General features: G+C 40.1%; 1 protein-coding gene and 1 pseudogene across 1 annotated transcript; one reads left to right on the top strand and one right to left on the bottom strand.

Moving 5' to 3' along the window:
• Positions 1 to 3,229: 3,229 nt before the first annotated feature.
• eif3d (eukaryotic translation initiation factor 3, subunit D) lies at positions 3,230 to 11,292 on the top strand. The gene is made up of 16 exons (XM_030058811.1): positions 3,230 to 3,368; positions 5,245 to 5,370; positions 5,476 to 5,521; positions 5,777 to 5,913; positions 6,097 to 6,182; positions 6,395 to 6,467; positions 6,566 to 6,687; positions 6,800 to 6,932; positions 7,064 to 7,211; positions 7,345 to 7,475; positions 7,849 to 7,934; positions 8,500 to 8,629; positions 9,478 to 9,620; positions 10,067 to 10,259; positions 10,820 to 10,910; positions 11,171 to 11,292. The coding sequence occupies exons 2-16, from the start codon at positions 5,248 to 5,250 to the stop codon at positions 11,182 to 11,184; spliced, it is 1,656 nt and encodes a 551-aa protein (XP_029914671.1). The 5' UTR covers positions 3,230 to 3,368; positions 5,245 to 5,247; the 3' UTR covers positions 11,185 to 11,292.
• Positions 11,293 to 13,147: 1,855 nt separating this feature from the next.
• LOC115363276 (amine sulfotransferase-like) overlaps positions 13,148 to 15,279 on the bottom strand; it is a 5,619-nt pseudogene continuing 3,487 nt past the window's right edge.

Raw genomic sequence — 15,279 nt, 5'->3', positions numbered from 1 at the left:
TTTACGTAGCTGCTTTAATTCATTTTCGAACACCAAAGTTTGCCAGCAGGGCGGTCCAATCACAGCGTTTAAAGGCAGGAAACTCCACCCAAATGGAAAGTCAGGAGCCATTAATCAAATGCACAGCCAAATGCCAAGTGCAGACGGTTTAATCTGAGCTGCACAGCCTGAACAGACTGAACCATTACAAGGTACACACTCGGTCTTATTTTCAGGTATTTCAGTGTGTATGTGATAAAGTGATGTGTTCAAGTGAAGTTAACCTTTACAAAAAAACGGATGAAGGAATATAGTTCATTGTTTGATTGACTGTAATGTAAATTAAATATGTTGCATTGATGTGTAGGCTGTCATTTAGGCTGTTATCTTTGACTTAACGTCTCCTATAGGCAACCCTTAGCTCCCTAACTTCTGCAACCACTTTCTGAAAAATAATATACATAAAATAATTGTATTCTCGGTTTTGTAAAAGTGATGCCCATCTGCTAGACTGGCATCAGTGCAAGGAATAATCTTATTCAGTTTATCAGTTTGTCAGTCTTATGATGATGATATTTTGAGATCTGACTTTACCATATTTCCTCTAAGGAGGGAAATCACGGTGAGCCTGTTTTGATGGAACTGACAGAAATATTACTGATAGGAAATATGAAATAAGTGAACAGCATTATTGAAAGGCTATGCTGTGATTTTATCAGTATCATAGGGACAACAGTGTGAGAGTGAGGGAGGCGGCTTTGTCTTTATGTATGCAGCTGCTGAGTGTGAGGGAAATCTTCCATCATATTAACCATCAAATAAAAAAAATATATAACTGAATATAGAGGTACAAGATGTATTTAAGAACCAAATTAGTATAGTGACATATACAGTGCTTCTGTGAAGAGCTCTGTTTGGGGTTGGCGAGGTCGAAGGTCAAGCTATCACAACAGGTGGTACGTTATTAGATGATTATATGCTGTGTGACCCGGTTGGTTTTAACTATAGGTAGTGATTGATAATAACTCCAAGACCTACCAGCTTAAATATCCTTTCCACTGCTAGGATGAAATCAGTGGCCTTATCAACACCAGTGATTTGCTAACATTACAGTCATGTAAAGACAAACACAAGCACAGAACTTCAACACAGCTCAAATAATTAAACCTGTTTAAAAAAAAAAAAAAAAAAAAAAAAAAAAATCAGGAAAACAACAAAAGACTGATGCTGCCATCTTGTGGTCCTTGGGGATACACGCAGTGCAACAGCGGCTGTTTTATAACTGTAAGATGTTATTTTCTTTTGTACATGGATGCAGAGGGATTGACTGGGGTATTTACATTACACAAGTCTTTTGTTAAATAGTAGAGGAAAAAATAGAAGCAAAAAGACTGGGTATGAAACCAAGGTTATTATAATAAAAAACTAAAATAAACTAAACTAAAAAGTAAATGTAGGTGTAAAAACAAACCTTTTAGTTCAGTAAGAGCCATATATCTGACTTGTAATGACATGTAATATTCCTCCATGACACTAGGTGGCGCATGGTTAAAGCCTTGGTCGGCCACGGGGCATTTAAATTGATTGTCAGTAATCACAGCTGCTGCTAATCAGAGGGGGGCAAACAGTTTTCGACCGTGCTCGGTGTAACACTTTTTTTTTTTTTTTTTTTTTTTTTTGTATATTTGAGTATATATTGGAGTATATTATATTTCTTTTATATTGAAACTTGTGGAAGTGGCGGAGGGCTCAGACATGGACAGTGAGAAGAAATAATCATCTCATTATTTCAAGCATTAGTAAAGACTTAATACTGAATACTCAATTAAGAGTGATTAGCAACCACTAGCGGCTAAAGAGGAGGACTTAGTCACTATAAACTGTAAATAAGCAAAAACAAAAACAAACAAAAAGACAAACAAACAAACAAAAAAAACGAACCGAAACTATTTTGTGTAGAAACGAAATAAAATATATGTGGAAAATAATGAAAAAATACAAAACTATAATAACTCTGGTAAGTAAGCGTAGAGCTGCCAGACCAAGAAAATAAAAACCGAGAGGCTCAGTATCACGTAATTACGTAAAACGTTTATTGTTATAACAATATATTTTCACGTTATAACGTGAAATTATCACGTTATTTCATTATATGATTTTTTTCACGTTATAACGTGAAAATATCACGTTATTTCATGATATGCTTTCACGTTATAACATGAAAGTATCACGTTATTTCGTGATACGACTTTTTCACGTTATAACGTGATAGGTATCACGTTATTTCAAGATAGGAAATTTTCACGTTATAACGTGAAAGTATCACATTATTTCGTGAAACGTGTTTTTGTTTACTGTCTGCTGGCCATCTGTAAATCATGGCTGCTTTACATGATGCCATTAGATCATATTTCATGCTTGGCTTGAGACATGGGGAGATTTTACAGTTATTGGGCTCCGTGGATGACATTCATATAAGCATGCGTACCCTGAGAAGAATTTTGAAAACAATGGGATTATACCGGAGGAAAAACGAGTCGGACCCTCTTGAGGTAGCGTCATTCCTCATTGATCAGCTGGAGGGACACGGCCGGCTGCATGGATACAAGCTCCATCACCTCAACTGCATCCAAGCTGGATATGTTGTCACCCAATTTCCTCCGGTATAATCCCATTGTTTTCAAAATTCTTCTCAGGGTACGCATGCTTATATGAATGTCATCCACGGAGCCCAATAACTGTAAAATCTCCCCATGTCTCAAGCCAAGCATGAAATATGATCTAATGGCATCATGTAAAGCAGCCATGATTTACAGATGGCCAGCAGACAGTAAACAAAAACACGTTTCACGAAATAATGTGATACTTTCACGTTATAACGTGAAAATTTCCTATCTTGAAATAACGTGATACCTATCACGTTATAACGTGAAAAATTCGTATCACGAAATAACGTGATACCTATCACGTTATAACGTGAAAAAGTCTTATCACGAAATAACGTGATACTTTCATGTTATAACGTGAAAGCATATCATGAAATAACGTGATATTTTCACGTTATAACGTGAAAAAAATCATATAATGAAATAACGTGATAATTTAACGTTATAACATGAAAATATATTGTTATAACAATAAACGTTTTACGTAATTACGTGATACTGAGCCTCTCGGTTTTTATTTTCTTGGTCTGGCAGCTCTACGCTTCCGTACTGTTTGGTGACGACACATTCAACCTTATGGCAGTTGTGTCTGTAATACGGCAGGAACAGCCTCCCGCTTTACGGCAGCGTACTACTTCCTTTCACAGCGGCGGTCGGAGCGGCAGCAGCGCCTCGGAGGACTGGTTGGACTAAACCGCCCGAAAGGAGCTCACGGCTGTTACGGTGAGCTGACAGAGAACCGTGTGAAGACGCACGAAGAAGCCTTGTTTTCCGTCGTGTGTGTCGCTGAAACGCAGCTAAACATTTCTAAGTGTGTGCGGCCCGCCAGCCCGGTTAGCTCCGCCCGGCTAACGCGGCCACCTGGCGTGCTAACCAGCTCAGCTAATGCTAACTCCGCTAATCCAGCTAGCTCGGCCGTTAGCCATCCCGTTAAACATCTGGGACGTGGTTAGCATCGCTGACACGGTTTCATGCCCCACACAAGATCTTTGATATCGTTTATCTGTTAATATGTTGTTTTTTTTAAAAGAGTAAAATCCAACTTTATCCGGCCTGACAAACCAGATGTCAGTTGGTTCCGCTGCTGGTTGGACATGATGGACGTCTGGGCTCAAGTGGCCCCGGTCCGTCTACATCTGTAATAACGAGGGACATAAAATAGAACAGAGTAGAGTAGAGTAGAAAGCCTTTAAGTACAATTAGGAGCCATACTCTCGACCAATGCGATTAATAAGACAATGTAAGACAAACACAGACACAGTTGAAATGAATACTGTAACAAACGAATGGATATTGCACTTAAAAAAAATGTAGTATGCTTAAAAATGTTGTATTCTGTGTTTGAAAATTACAAAGTGGCTCAGCAGATGACGGGACAGTGTAAGGATGTCTTACTCATCCTCAGGATGTGACTTGAGACCTCTTATGAATCGTCAGCATTTAATTCGGCATCTAGTAAATCAAACAAGCAGCTCGTATTCAAATTAATCCCAGCTGCAGACCACCAGAGCCACATTTGTTAACCCTCCTGCCGCTTTAAAATGCTCTCTATCAGTTGAAGCCAGTTTGATCCCGGCACTTTAAACCCTCAGGTTGTAATAATAAATGTTTCTCAGGAGTATGTGCCAGGTACCTGATGTGTCTTGTTGACTACCTAAGTAGACCTTAAACTAAAACATACCTGCCCCACCCTGTATACATCAAAGTTTTGAGCTGGACTGGTCCTGCACTGCTGCAGGTGTGGTTATGTTCAGTGAGGGCCTGAAAGCAGAGGGAAGCTTTTTGAAGATTATAAATGTCATGGTACGGTTTGTCAGTGTCATACAAAATAACTAAAGCAAATTTGTGTAAGATGTTAATGTTGCTCATTTCTTTTATTTTATACTATTTTATAAAAAAAGAAAAGCTTGGGGTTAAATTGACCCCAGACAAACACAGATGTATCATTTTCATTTTATGTTTACCCACTTGTCGTTAAATTAAGAAAAGTCATGAAATATGAAGCAAAAATTATGTTAATCATGTATTGGGAGATCTTAAACATTGAAAGCGGTCAAATTGACCTCAAAGATAATAGTTTAGGCATGTCTTTTTTTCAGGTAAAGGTATTCAGGACCAATTGCACATTATTTTCCTGGCTTTGTGTCATTCTCAGTTTTTTCTAAAACTGTGGTGGTTCTGTGGACCCTGCAGCTCGATGTAATATCAATTTACCACAACATGCAAAAACCGTCGTTAAAGGTCTCAAGTCATTTTTTAAAAATTTCACCCATTTCATTATAGCATTACTACAGTGTTCTCTTTATGCTAGAGAAGATGGTAAATAGCTAGTAACATTAGGCTTATTTAATGAAGACGCTGCTGGACATTCATGGGTCGGTGATGACTAGCCCACTGCGCAAACTGATCAGTGCCTATCATTTCAGTGCATTGCTGGAGAGATCAGTGCTGTTTGTTGCCTGAGACCCTGTGAACATGTGGGACAGGTCCCACCCTTGCCATTTAGGCCACTGTGTTGCACATCACTTATTTGAATGTGTGTATATAGTTTGAACAGCTAACTCGAACTAAAAGCCTGGTATTTTCACCCCGACTTCAGATCATGGCGAAGTTCCACGCCCCTGTGATCCAGGACAATCCATCAGGATGGGGTCCCTGTGCGGTCCCAGAGAAGTTTAAAGACATGCCCTACCAGCCCTTCAGCAAAGGAGACCGTCTGGGGAAGGTCTGTGTCCCCTTTTTGTTGTATCTTCAAATTCCCCACCCACAGTGTCAAATATTACTGAGTTTGTTTACCATCGTTGTAATTACATTGTATTTCTGTCTGCAGGTCGCTGACTGGACTGGGGCGACTTATCAGGACAAGAGATACACAAGTGAGTTAAGCAGTTATCAGAAGTAGGAGAAATTAAACCAAATTGTATCACAAATAGAAGACAACATCAGAAAACTACATGTCCATGTACTTAGATACAGTTAAATAAATTTTGAGATCAGCTGTTCCTTCCTAGTCGCACTATAGATCAATACATAATCTATATCCATTTTATCTGCAATGAACAGATTAGTTAAAAACACATCCAGTGCTTAAGTTTCTTACATTTAATTTTTGGTGTAATTGTTTTCTTCAGACAAGTATTCCTCTCAGTTTGGAGGCGGCAGCCAGTATGCCTATTTTCATGAGGAGGACGAGACGAGCTTCCAGCTGGTGGACACTGCCAAGACGCAGAAGACTGCCTACCAGAGGAACCGCATGAGGTTTGCTCAGGTACCACCGAACCCTTCATCCAGACCTTGCAAAACCAATTGCAGATTAAAAACTGAGTGAAATGTTGCCTTTTGCCTGAAAATCTGATTTAGTTGTTTTCTTTTAAGTATTTCATTGTGGTCTTTAGTATTATGTACGCTTTTTTATTGTGGTCTAATAACAGTATGATTTTTCTGTCAACAGAGGAATTTGCGCAGGGACAAGGACCGTAGGAATCTGACCCAGTTCAACATGCAGACTCTGCCTAAGAGTGCCAAGCAGAAGGAGAGGTGAGATCAAACTCTGCCTTCAGAAGATGCAGTCTTGCTTTATACTGTTTTCCCTCTCGACTATACTAGAGCATTTGTTCCGGTGGGTGTCCACATTAGAGTAGTAGCATGAGGCTTGGTCCCAGGGTGAAGCTACGTTTCCTACTGTTGGACCCCGTGCTGACCAAGCTTTAAAAAGCTGTAGCTTTAACTCAAGGGTTGCTTGTTTCCAGGGATCGCATGCGCCTGCAGAAGAAGTTTCAGAAGCAGTTTGGTGTGCGTCAGAAGTGGGACCAGAAATCCCAGGTAAGCCTTAAATGTGGAGTTTTTTGGGAGTAAATGACTATAACTGGTTATTTAAGGGAGGGTTTTCTAACGGTAACTAAATATCTTCATCTCACAAGGCCCAGCTGAAACCCAGAGATTCCTCTGTGGAGGTGAGGAGCGACTGGGAGGTGAAGGAGGAGATGGACTTCCCCAGACTGATGAAGATGAGATACATGGAGGTGGCTGACCCCACTGACATGTGAGTGAAACACACAGGCAGAGCATGTAACCCGACCTGCTCTTCACAAGCACTCAGTGAAATTGTTTCAGAGGGAAATAAGTGCCATATTTTACTTTCCTGTCCTCTCCAGTGAGTGCTGTGGTGCCTTGGAGTACTATGACAAGGCTTTTGACCGCGTCACCACTCGCAATGAGAAGTCACTCAAAAGCATCAAGAGGATCTTCCACACCGTCACTACTACCGATGACCCTGTCATCCGCAAGGTACAAAGAGGCACTCCCTATTTATCAAGTGATATCCTATGAATCATCGTGTTGCTCTGAATGCAACATGAGTTGTTAATTGCACAGATGCCCTCTTTATAACAGTAACAGTTCTGCTCTCCTCTCAACAGCTGGCTAAGACACAAGGCAATGTGTTTGCCACTGATGCCATCTTGGCCACCTTGATGTGCTGCACTCGCTCAGTCAACTCTTGGGACATCATTGTGCAGAGAGTGGGCAACAAGCTCTTTTTTGACAAGAGAGACAACTCTGACTTTGGTGAGGCATCATGTAGACACTCAGTCATGTCAAGACTTAACTCTGAAATATCACTGATCTCATGTAGTTGTAGCTTTGTGATGTAATTTGTTATAACACTGAAGTTTGAAATGTGGCTAACTGTTGTCCTCAGATTTGCTAACGGTGAGTGAGACGGCTAATGAGCCCCCCCAGGACGAGGGCAACTCCTTCAACTCTCCCCGTAACTTGGCAATGGAGGCCACATACATCAACCACAACTTTAGCCAGCAGTGTTTGCGCATGGTAAGTACACAATTGGTTTTAAGTGCCTCTGCAAATAATGATATTTGCCTTCATGAATATGTTTTTTCATAATTAGCATTTTCTAACAGTCGCAAACTTCTTTAAACATATTTTGTAACGGTCAAAAACTGCTTGAGCCCAACCCAATTTCTCCTTGGGGATCAATAAAGTATTTATGATTCTGATTCTGACTCATATTCTGAGTGGTATGTTCACTAGGGTGCTGAGAAGTCAGTGCACTCCTAAACCAGGAAATCACCTCATCTTGTCCACCTCACTTTCAGTGTTCATGATTTGGAAAATGGCAATATTTATTCACAACTTATTCAGAATCTTATTTTATGACGATGTGTCACTTTTTTTCCTCTCTCAGGGTGGAGAGCGTTACAAGTTCCCCAACCCCAATCCATTTGTGGAGGAGGACATGGATAAGAGTGAGGTGGCATCTGTTGCCTACAGGTATGTGCTGACCCCTGCTGGTTAGGTTTAGTACTACACAGAGCTTGAGGCAAATTTCATCCTGATCCTTTCTTCCCCATTAGTCATCTGTCATGTCTTTAAACAGTAATTTAGAAGCTCCTAATGTCTTGTAAGTGTGAACTACCTGTAAAACAAACAGGAATTGAATAGGTTTCTGTAGCTGCATACAGACAATAGACAGTGTTAGGTGAATAGATACTGTCTGTTGGATGATTTAGTCCAAAGTGTCAAAGTACAATGAGACACCAATATAGTGCCATTCTATGTTTATGTTTCTTGATTTACATGATTACCATAACATACTATGGCATACATTGCAAGTCTTGTGTTACCCTTCATGATTTGTTTTTAATTGAACTTCATGGTTAGCTGGAGGTCATCCACCTCTTCTGTCATTAATGAGAAGTTTTCCATCATGATCTCACATGTAGTCATCCTTTCCACCTCAAACCTAACCCAGTTGACTGTTTTCAGTCCTGGGTTAATCGCTATGATTTTTCTTTTTTTTACCCTCTCATGCTGATGGCTTGTATTTGTGCTTCAGGTACCGCCGCTGGAAGCTTGGGGATGACATCGACCTGATTGTGCGCTGTGAGCATGATGGAGTGATGACAGGTGCCAACGGAGAAGTGTCCTTCATCAACATCAAGACCCTCAATGAGTGGGACTCCAGGGTAAGAGGAAGAAAGAGGAGATTTGGTAATGATGTATAGTTCAGGGCCGGTGGTAACTTCAGGGCTTTCTAAGGTATCCGAAAACCTGGCTTAGTCATGTTAACTCAAAGACTGTTTTCTAACCCTGGAAATGGTATACCGTATTTCACCAATTAATCGCCCGGGCGTTATATACGCAAAATCAACTTGGACCCCAGGCGTTTAAAAGAACCAGGTGGCTATTCGCTGCAGGCTTTTATTTATTTTTTCACAGACCTGCACCAGGCCATTATTGTGATGACAGTTACTGTCCAACATATTTACAGTCGGTCGATTTAAGGTTACGGTACACGCTTTTATTCTAACGTTAGCTAGCTCTCTTATTTTGACAGAAAACGGAAGTGCTAACTGTTTACATCTGCAAAAATAAGGTGAATAGCCTTATTTTGGGTTACCTCATTATGATGCAAATAATCGCCCCGGCGGTTATTCGGGTGGGCGTTTAAAAGAACCAGGCGGCTATTTGCGGCCGGGCGATTAATTGGAGAAATACGGTACATGTCTGAAAAGTTATTTTACCCCAAGTAGACCTGCTTTAAATGGCAATATGTGCTGTTAAGATAAGATAAGATAAGATATTCCTTTATTAGTCCCACGGTGGGGAAATTTCACGCATCACAGCAGCAAAGTGGATAGCACTTCTTCCAAGAGTAGAAGAACTTAAAGACATCTTTTCTGTTGTCACATATTAATGTACCCTGTCAAATATTGGTCTTGGAAAAGTCATGTGTAGGAACCATATTTGAACTCTTTTCTTCAGGTTTGAGTGAATTGTTAATTTTATGGTGTTTCCTCCTTGTCCTCATCAGCATTGTAACGGAGTGGACTGGCGTCAGAAGCTGGACTCCCAGAGAGGAGCCGTCCTGGCCACTGAGCTGAAGAATAACAGCTACAAACTGGCTCGCTGGACCTGCTGTGCTATGCTGGCTGGATCCGAGTACCTCAAGCTGGGGTGAGGAACACATGGAGGCTAAATTTGGTTTATGTTTAACAGTGCAGGGAGCAGTGCACATGTGTATCACCAGGTCTTACTTTTGACCCACTCGCTGGAGCATTAAGTGTGGACCTTTAGTGGGTAATGTGATCACCAGTTTTGCTCCTCTTTTACACAATACTGAAGGATGGTGATTTCTAAGTCTGTATGTGTCCCTATCCAAAGAACAAACAAATTCAATTTGAGTCCAGGAAATGCTCCTATCCAAACACTTATTTTTACTGAAAGACAGTATTTATTGATTTGGGTTTTTTTCGGGGCAAAATTGACCATTGTGTACACCTGCTTCATTGCTGTCCTACCCCTGATACTGTCTCTCAGACCAGCAGCTTCAATTCCAGAAAATTTTGAGCTCTTACATTTTTTTTCTGACATAAGACCCTGCATCTTTGTTTGGTCTCCAGGTATGTGTCTCGTTACCACGTAAAGGACTCTGCTCGCCACGTCATCCTGGGCACCCAGCAGTTCAAACCCAACGAGTTTGCCAGCCAGATCAACCTGAGCATGGAGAACGCCTGGGGCATCCTCCGCTGTGTCATCGACATCTGCCGCAAGCTGGACGAGGGCAAGTACCTCATCCTCAAGGACCCCAACAAGGTGAGCCGTCGCACTGCAACACACTTCTCACGGCTTCTGCATCGTGTGATTTCAGAAGCACTACATGTTGCAAAGTCGGGAGTCAGTTGGGCCAATATTTCGTGTCGACGTCAAAGCTCTAAACCTACTTGATAAATAAAGTGTTAAGCATGTGAGATCTGACTGATGCACTATAGAGCCTTTTGCCTACAGTTATACTTTGTGTAATTTATTCAGTGTCAGGTAGTTTGGTTTCTTACTGATCCAACCTTATTTTAATAGATAATTTCTGTATCTAACATAATGTAATTCGTCAGTTCATTTTCTGTCAATTTGCTGCAGGCAGTTTAACTTTTTGAACTATTTTAAGATGTGAAATTATTTGTGTTGTTTTCGAATACCAGCATATGCCCTCATCAAATGACATGACAACACTATTGTATATATTTTTGACCAGTTTCCTAATATGAAAACACACTGCTTGCCCATGTTGTCTTACACTTGCAAAATATGTTATATAAGCCTGTGCAGGAGAGACATATTTTGTAATTTCAATATGTTGTACGCTTGCTTGCCAACAGCAAGTGATTCGAGTGTACAGCCTGCCTGATGGGACCTTCAGTTCAGATGAAGATGAGGAAGAGGAAGATGAGGAGGATGAGGAGGAAGAAGGTGAGTTTGGACTGTCAGCTGATATGTCTGCCAACTTTGGTGTATTCAGTGATGTTGGTCATTAATGGTGTGAACTGTGGCAGCAGCCTGTAGGCCATGACTCCACCAAACACTGACTCTGCTTTTTCACTAACTGAAAGAAATTTAAATTGGAAAAGGTTCTTGCATCTGTTAATGATTTCTTTCATTTGAAAAACTGTATTTTATCATTTTCAACTGATCAAACTGACCTACCCCACCTTTATTTTTTTTTTCTCCAGATGAAGAGAATTGAGGTGTGGAGACTGCTTGAGTGACCAAAGTGGCCTGCACCACACACTTTGACACACACCTAAACTCCTTTTGACATTCAATAAAAAATATTAAAGATTAGCCAATCTAATTGTGTCTCTGTGCTGTGCTCTTGTTTTCTTATTTCTCCCAAATGTGAGAAAAATCAGGTAGAAATTAGATACAGTCATGTAGTGTCACAAAGCCCATAGATGTTCTTCAACTGAGAAAACTGCGATACACATCCTCTAAGGTTGCGGCGGCAGCTCGGTGTCCCAGATGAACGTCAGTGCCGTGACACCCAGTCGCTCCTGAAAGATCTCGTCAAACCTCTCGCTCTGGGCCGCAGTAAAGGTTTTCTTCCAGCCGCCGATCTTACCTGCAATAAAATAAAATGTTATGCCTGATATCCTCATATCTTTGCATGAACCTGAGAAGGGTCTACAGTTCAGAGGTTAGATTACCTTTGTGTATGAACTAACTTTTGAGTATTTTTTTCTGGTAGGAACTCATGTTCTTGAAAGTAGGTTTCTCTTAATTAATGCTGCCTTCAGATCCTAAAAGAGAAAAAAAAAGCAGAAAAGAGAATTGTGAATTGTGTGTGTGTGTGTGTGTGTGTGTGTGTGTGTGTGTGTGTGTGTTTTTTAAGTTATACACAAATGGTCCTCCTGGGTTAACCTGACCTGCCTGTACAAAGTGTTTTTTTTGTTTTTTTTTTGTTAACGCGTTCCAGTAGGTGAACACACATGCACCTGCACAACTTCAAAGCTACAGATGTGTAAGCTGTTCCTTGACATGAGTAACTGGGGCTTTCAAACACACACACTCACACACATGGCAGCAGACACCCACCATGATGTGTTCCAGTGGGTTACACTATCATGCTTTGCAACAGATGAACCCACACACGCACACATGCATGCAAATAAGCACAAACACATGCCCTCAAAAAAGAGTGAAATACTCTTTTAATCCATCAACAGCGTTAGGGTTAGTAAATCAGTGTCAGTAACCAGCTCAGTCCAGAATCTGCCAGCTAACCTTGAACCTTGTTAGTTTGGGACATAATTTATAGCAGTGGAGAATTTGACACCATCCACTTTTGGGGGAATGCTGGAGAGTCTGGGTGTTTGACATGACTTAACAGGAGGACACTGATATTATACTGACTGTGGTGAACCTCACAGTGATCCAATCCTGGAGTCAACCAGTGAAAGCTCAAACAAGCCGAGTTTTTTTTTTTTTTTTTTTTCCCTAAAAGGACAACAGTGATGGTTCATTGGAGATCCTGAAAACAAATGAAATAAAATTAAATTAAATTAAAAAAAAAAAAAAAATGGTTTGCACACCACAATTTTTCTCTTATTTAATGCACCAAAACCACTGTGAGGTTTTGAGCACCACTACTCTTCATCAGACAAAAAATCAAAATGCATGGTGCCGTCCTAAATCAAACGATACCAGTCACATGGCCAGAGTTTCTAATGTGACATTAAAAAAAAAAAAAAAAAAATCTATTGTACATGCATCTGTAGCGCTCATAGCTCTGCACACATGAAGCACATAGCTTCAATAAACTACTGAAACTGCAGCCTACGTCACGTATACAGAGATATGTACACCGTATCAGTCATGTTTTGTCTGCTCTTTAGAAGAAGCAATTCTTTCACAAATGTTTGTAAAGGCAGACTACATGGGTAGCTGCTTGATTTTATACACTTGTGGCAATGGGACTGAATGAAACACCTGAATTCAATGAGTAAGAGGTGTGGCCCAATACTTTTGTCCATAGAGAGTATGTATAGATATGCACAAACATGCAAATTTATTTCTTTACAACAGATGGTTTACATGAAACATTTTATTATTTGAAAACAAGCAAGTAACCATGTTTAGGAAAGTGACAGTAACAACTCTTCAGAAAAAAATGATATGTTTTGGTTAATTCTCAGATTGTTAGCTAATTGTTACCTGAAAATATGTGCGGGAGCTCAGCCAATATATATAATTATACAACTCCAGTGTCTACTTTCTATGACAAGACATTAAAGGAATTGGAAATTAAGACTTGTAGTGTATTAGTATTGTGAAGGTTGAATGGCACTCTGTGGTGATATTGACCCAAGTAAACTATAAGAGCAGTAATTTGGTAAAGTAACTACTAACTGGCAGCAAAGTCCAATTTCACTTGCCCAATTCATTTTTGTTCGTGTTCTCTGCTCTTCTTTACTAATTTCTCTCAAATATGAGACTGAAAATCAGGTAGAAAACATTATTTTACTGGTTTTTTTTTTTTTTTTTTTTTTTTTTTGATTACACATAACAGCATAATTGGTCTTAAGACATATACTAACATAGTGTCACATAGCCCATAAATATTTCCTAGATTGAGAAAACTGTGATACACATGCTCTAAGGTTGCGGCGGCAGCTCAGGTTCCCAGATGAACTTCAGTGCCAAATCACCCAGTCGCTCCTGAAAGATCTCGTCAAACCTCTCGCTCTGGGCCACAGTAAAGGTGTTCTTCCAGTCACCAATTTTACCTGCAATTAAAAATATAAATAAATAAATAAATAAATAAATAAGTTATGCCTGAGATCTGTTTACATGAACCTGAACAGGATCTGCAGTTCAGAAGTTACATTACCTTTGCGCATGAATTTTCCTTTGAGGATTTCTTTTGGCAGGAACTGATAGTTGGCCTTTGGGTCTTTCTGCATGTTCTCAAATGTACTTTTCTCAACAATTTGATCAATAATTTCCTCAGTCAGGTTTTTCCCCATGAAGTTGGAGATCTTAGTTACTGCTGCCTTCAGATCCTAAAAGAGAAACAAAATCATGTACAGAACAGAAAGGAAACTGAACACTGATCAAGAAATGACTTATTTGAGAGTTAGTATTGATAAACATGACTCTTTCACTTAATATAAAGCATCAAATGGATTTGAAATGTGTGTCTCTTCCAGACTCTTCACCAGCCTCAGCTAAAGGGTCCCTGAAAATCTTGAGAGGAGACCATGAGCCCTGCAGAGCTGAAGCTTACCAGAACCATGTCCTCGTATGTCAGGAACAGGATGTTGTACTGGTCTCTCTCAGCGTGCCACTGCCTGATGTGATCAAACCAGGATGATCCAACCACTGGAAGAGGACACTTTCCTTAACTCAAATCTTAATTTAATATATTTTGAAACAGCAAAACCTAAACCCTGAACAAACCTAAACCAACATCTATGATGATCGGTTTCTTTCTTTTTTTTTTTTTTTTTTTTAATTAACTTACCGTTCCCCATCAGATATTGCCCCAGAAAGTCCTCAAAGCTCTTGGGGGTCCCCCAGGAAGCGAACACACAGCAGAAGTGGTAACAGGACACAACATTGTCCTTTGGGTTCCGCATCACATAGATAATCTGCCATGAAAATTTACAACAAATAGCTCAGAGCCAGTCTCCCCTCTATGTACAAAATATACAAAAAAAAATGTTGAAAAAGTCTATTCAAATATTTAGCCATTTAATGGTGCCTCCAAGCAAAGGAGGTATATGTATGTATGTATACCAAGTATATACACTTTTTTCCTATGTCCATATGCATGCATGCAAGCATCAGACAAGCAAGTGATGAATAAATAAAAGCAGATAAATTGTCCCATGCTGCTATCTTCTGTGGTCACCTTGGTCCCCTGACCAAAGCACAAAATCTCACTTGTCTGCAGTCACATCACACAAAGCTGAGCTGCACTCATGGTGGCAAGACTCCATTTTTTTTTAAGAGTCATTAGTGATGTATTATACCGTCTTGTGGTTACAAATTCATGAGATGACTAATCTGACAAAACGGCCACTCAGGAATAAATTCCATACCACAATGTCATCTACAGACATGTATCTTCTCCAAAATTAATGTTTGCCACCTTGAGTGGTACTTTAGGGATCTGGGCTGACCCATGGACGAGGTCTATCTACTGTGTATTTTCCTGAACTGAATTAAGTGAAGTGCTGCTTGTTGCACTCGACGTGTCGCCAATGGGTGCCTCTGATTCAGAAAATTGTCATTCCTCCTCATATTCTTAAGATTTCTGGTAACACTTTAATTATACAGC

The sequence above is a fragment of the Myripristis murdjan genome, chromosome 8 (genome assembly GCF_902150065.1).
Source record: "Myripristis murdjan chromosome 8, fMyrMur1.1, whole genome shotgun sequence".
Classification (NCBI taxonomy): domain Eukaryota; kingdom Metazoa; phylum Chordata; class Actinopteri; order Holocentriformes; family Holocentridae; genus Myripristis; species Myripristis murdjan.
This window is presented reverse-complemented; position numbering and strand designations above follow the sequence as displayed.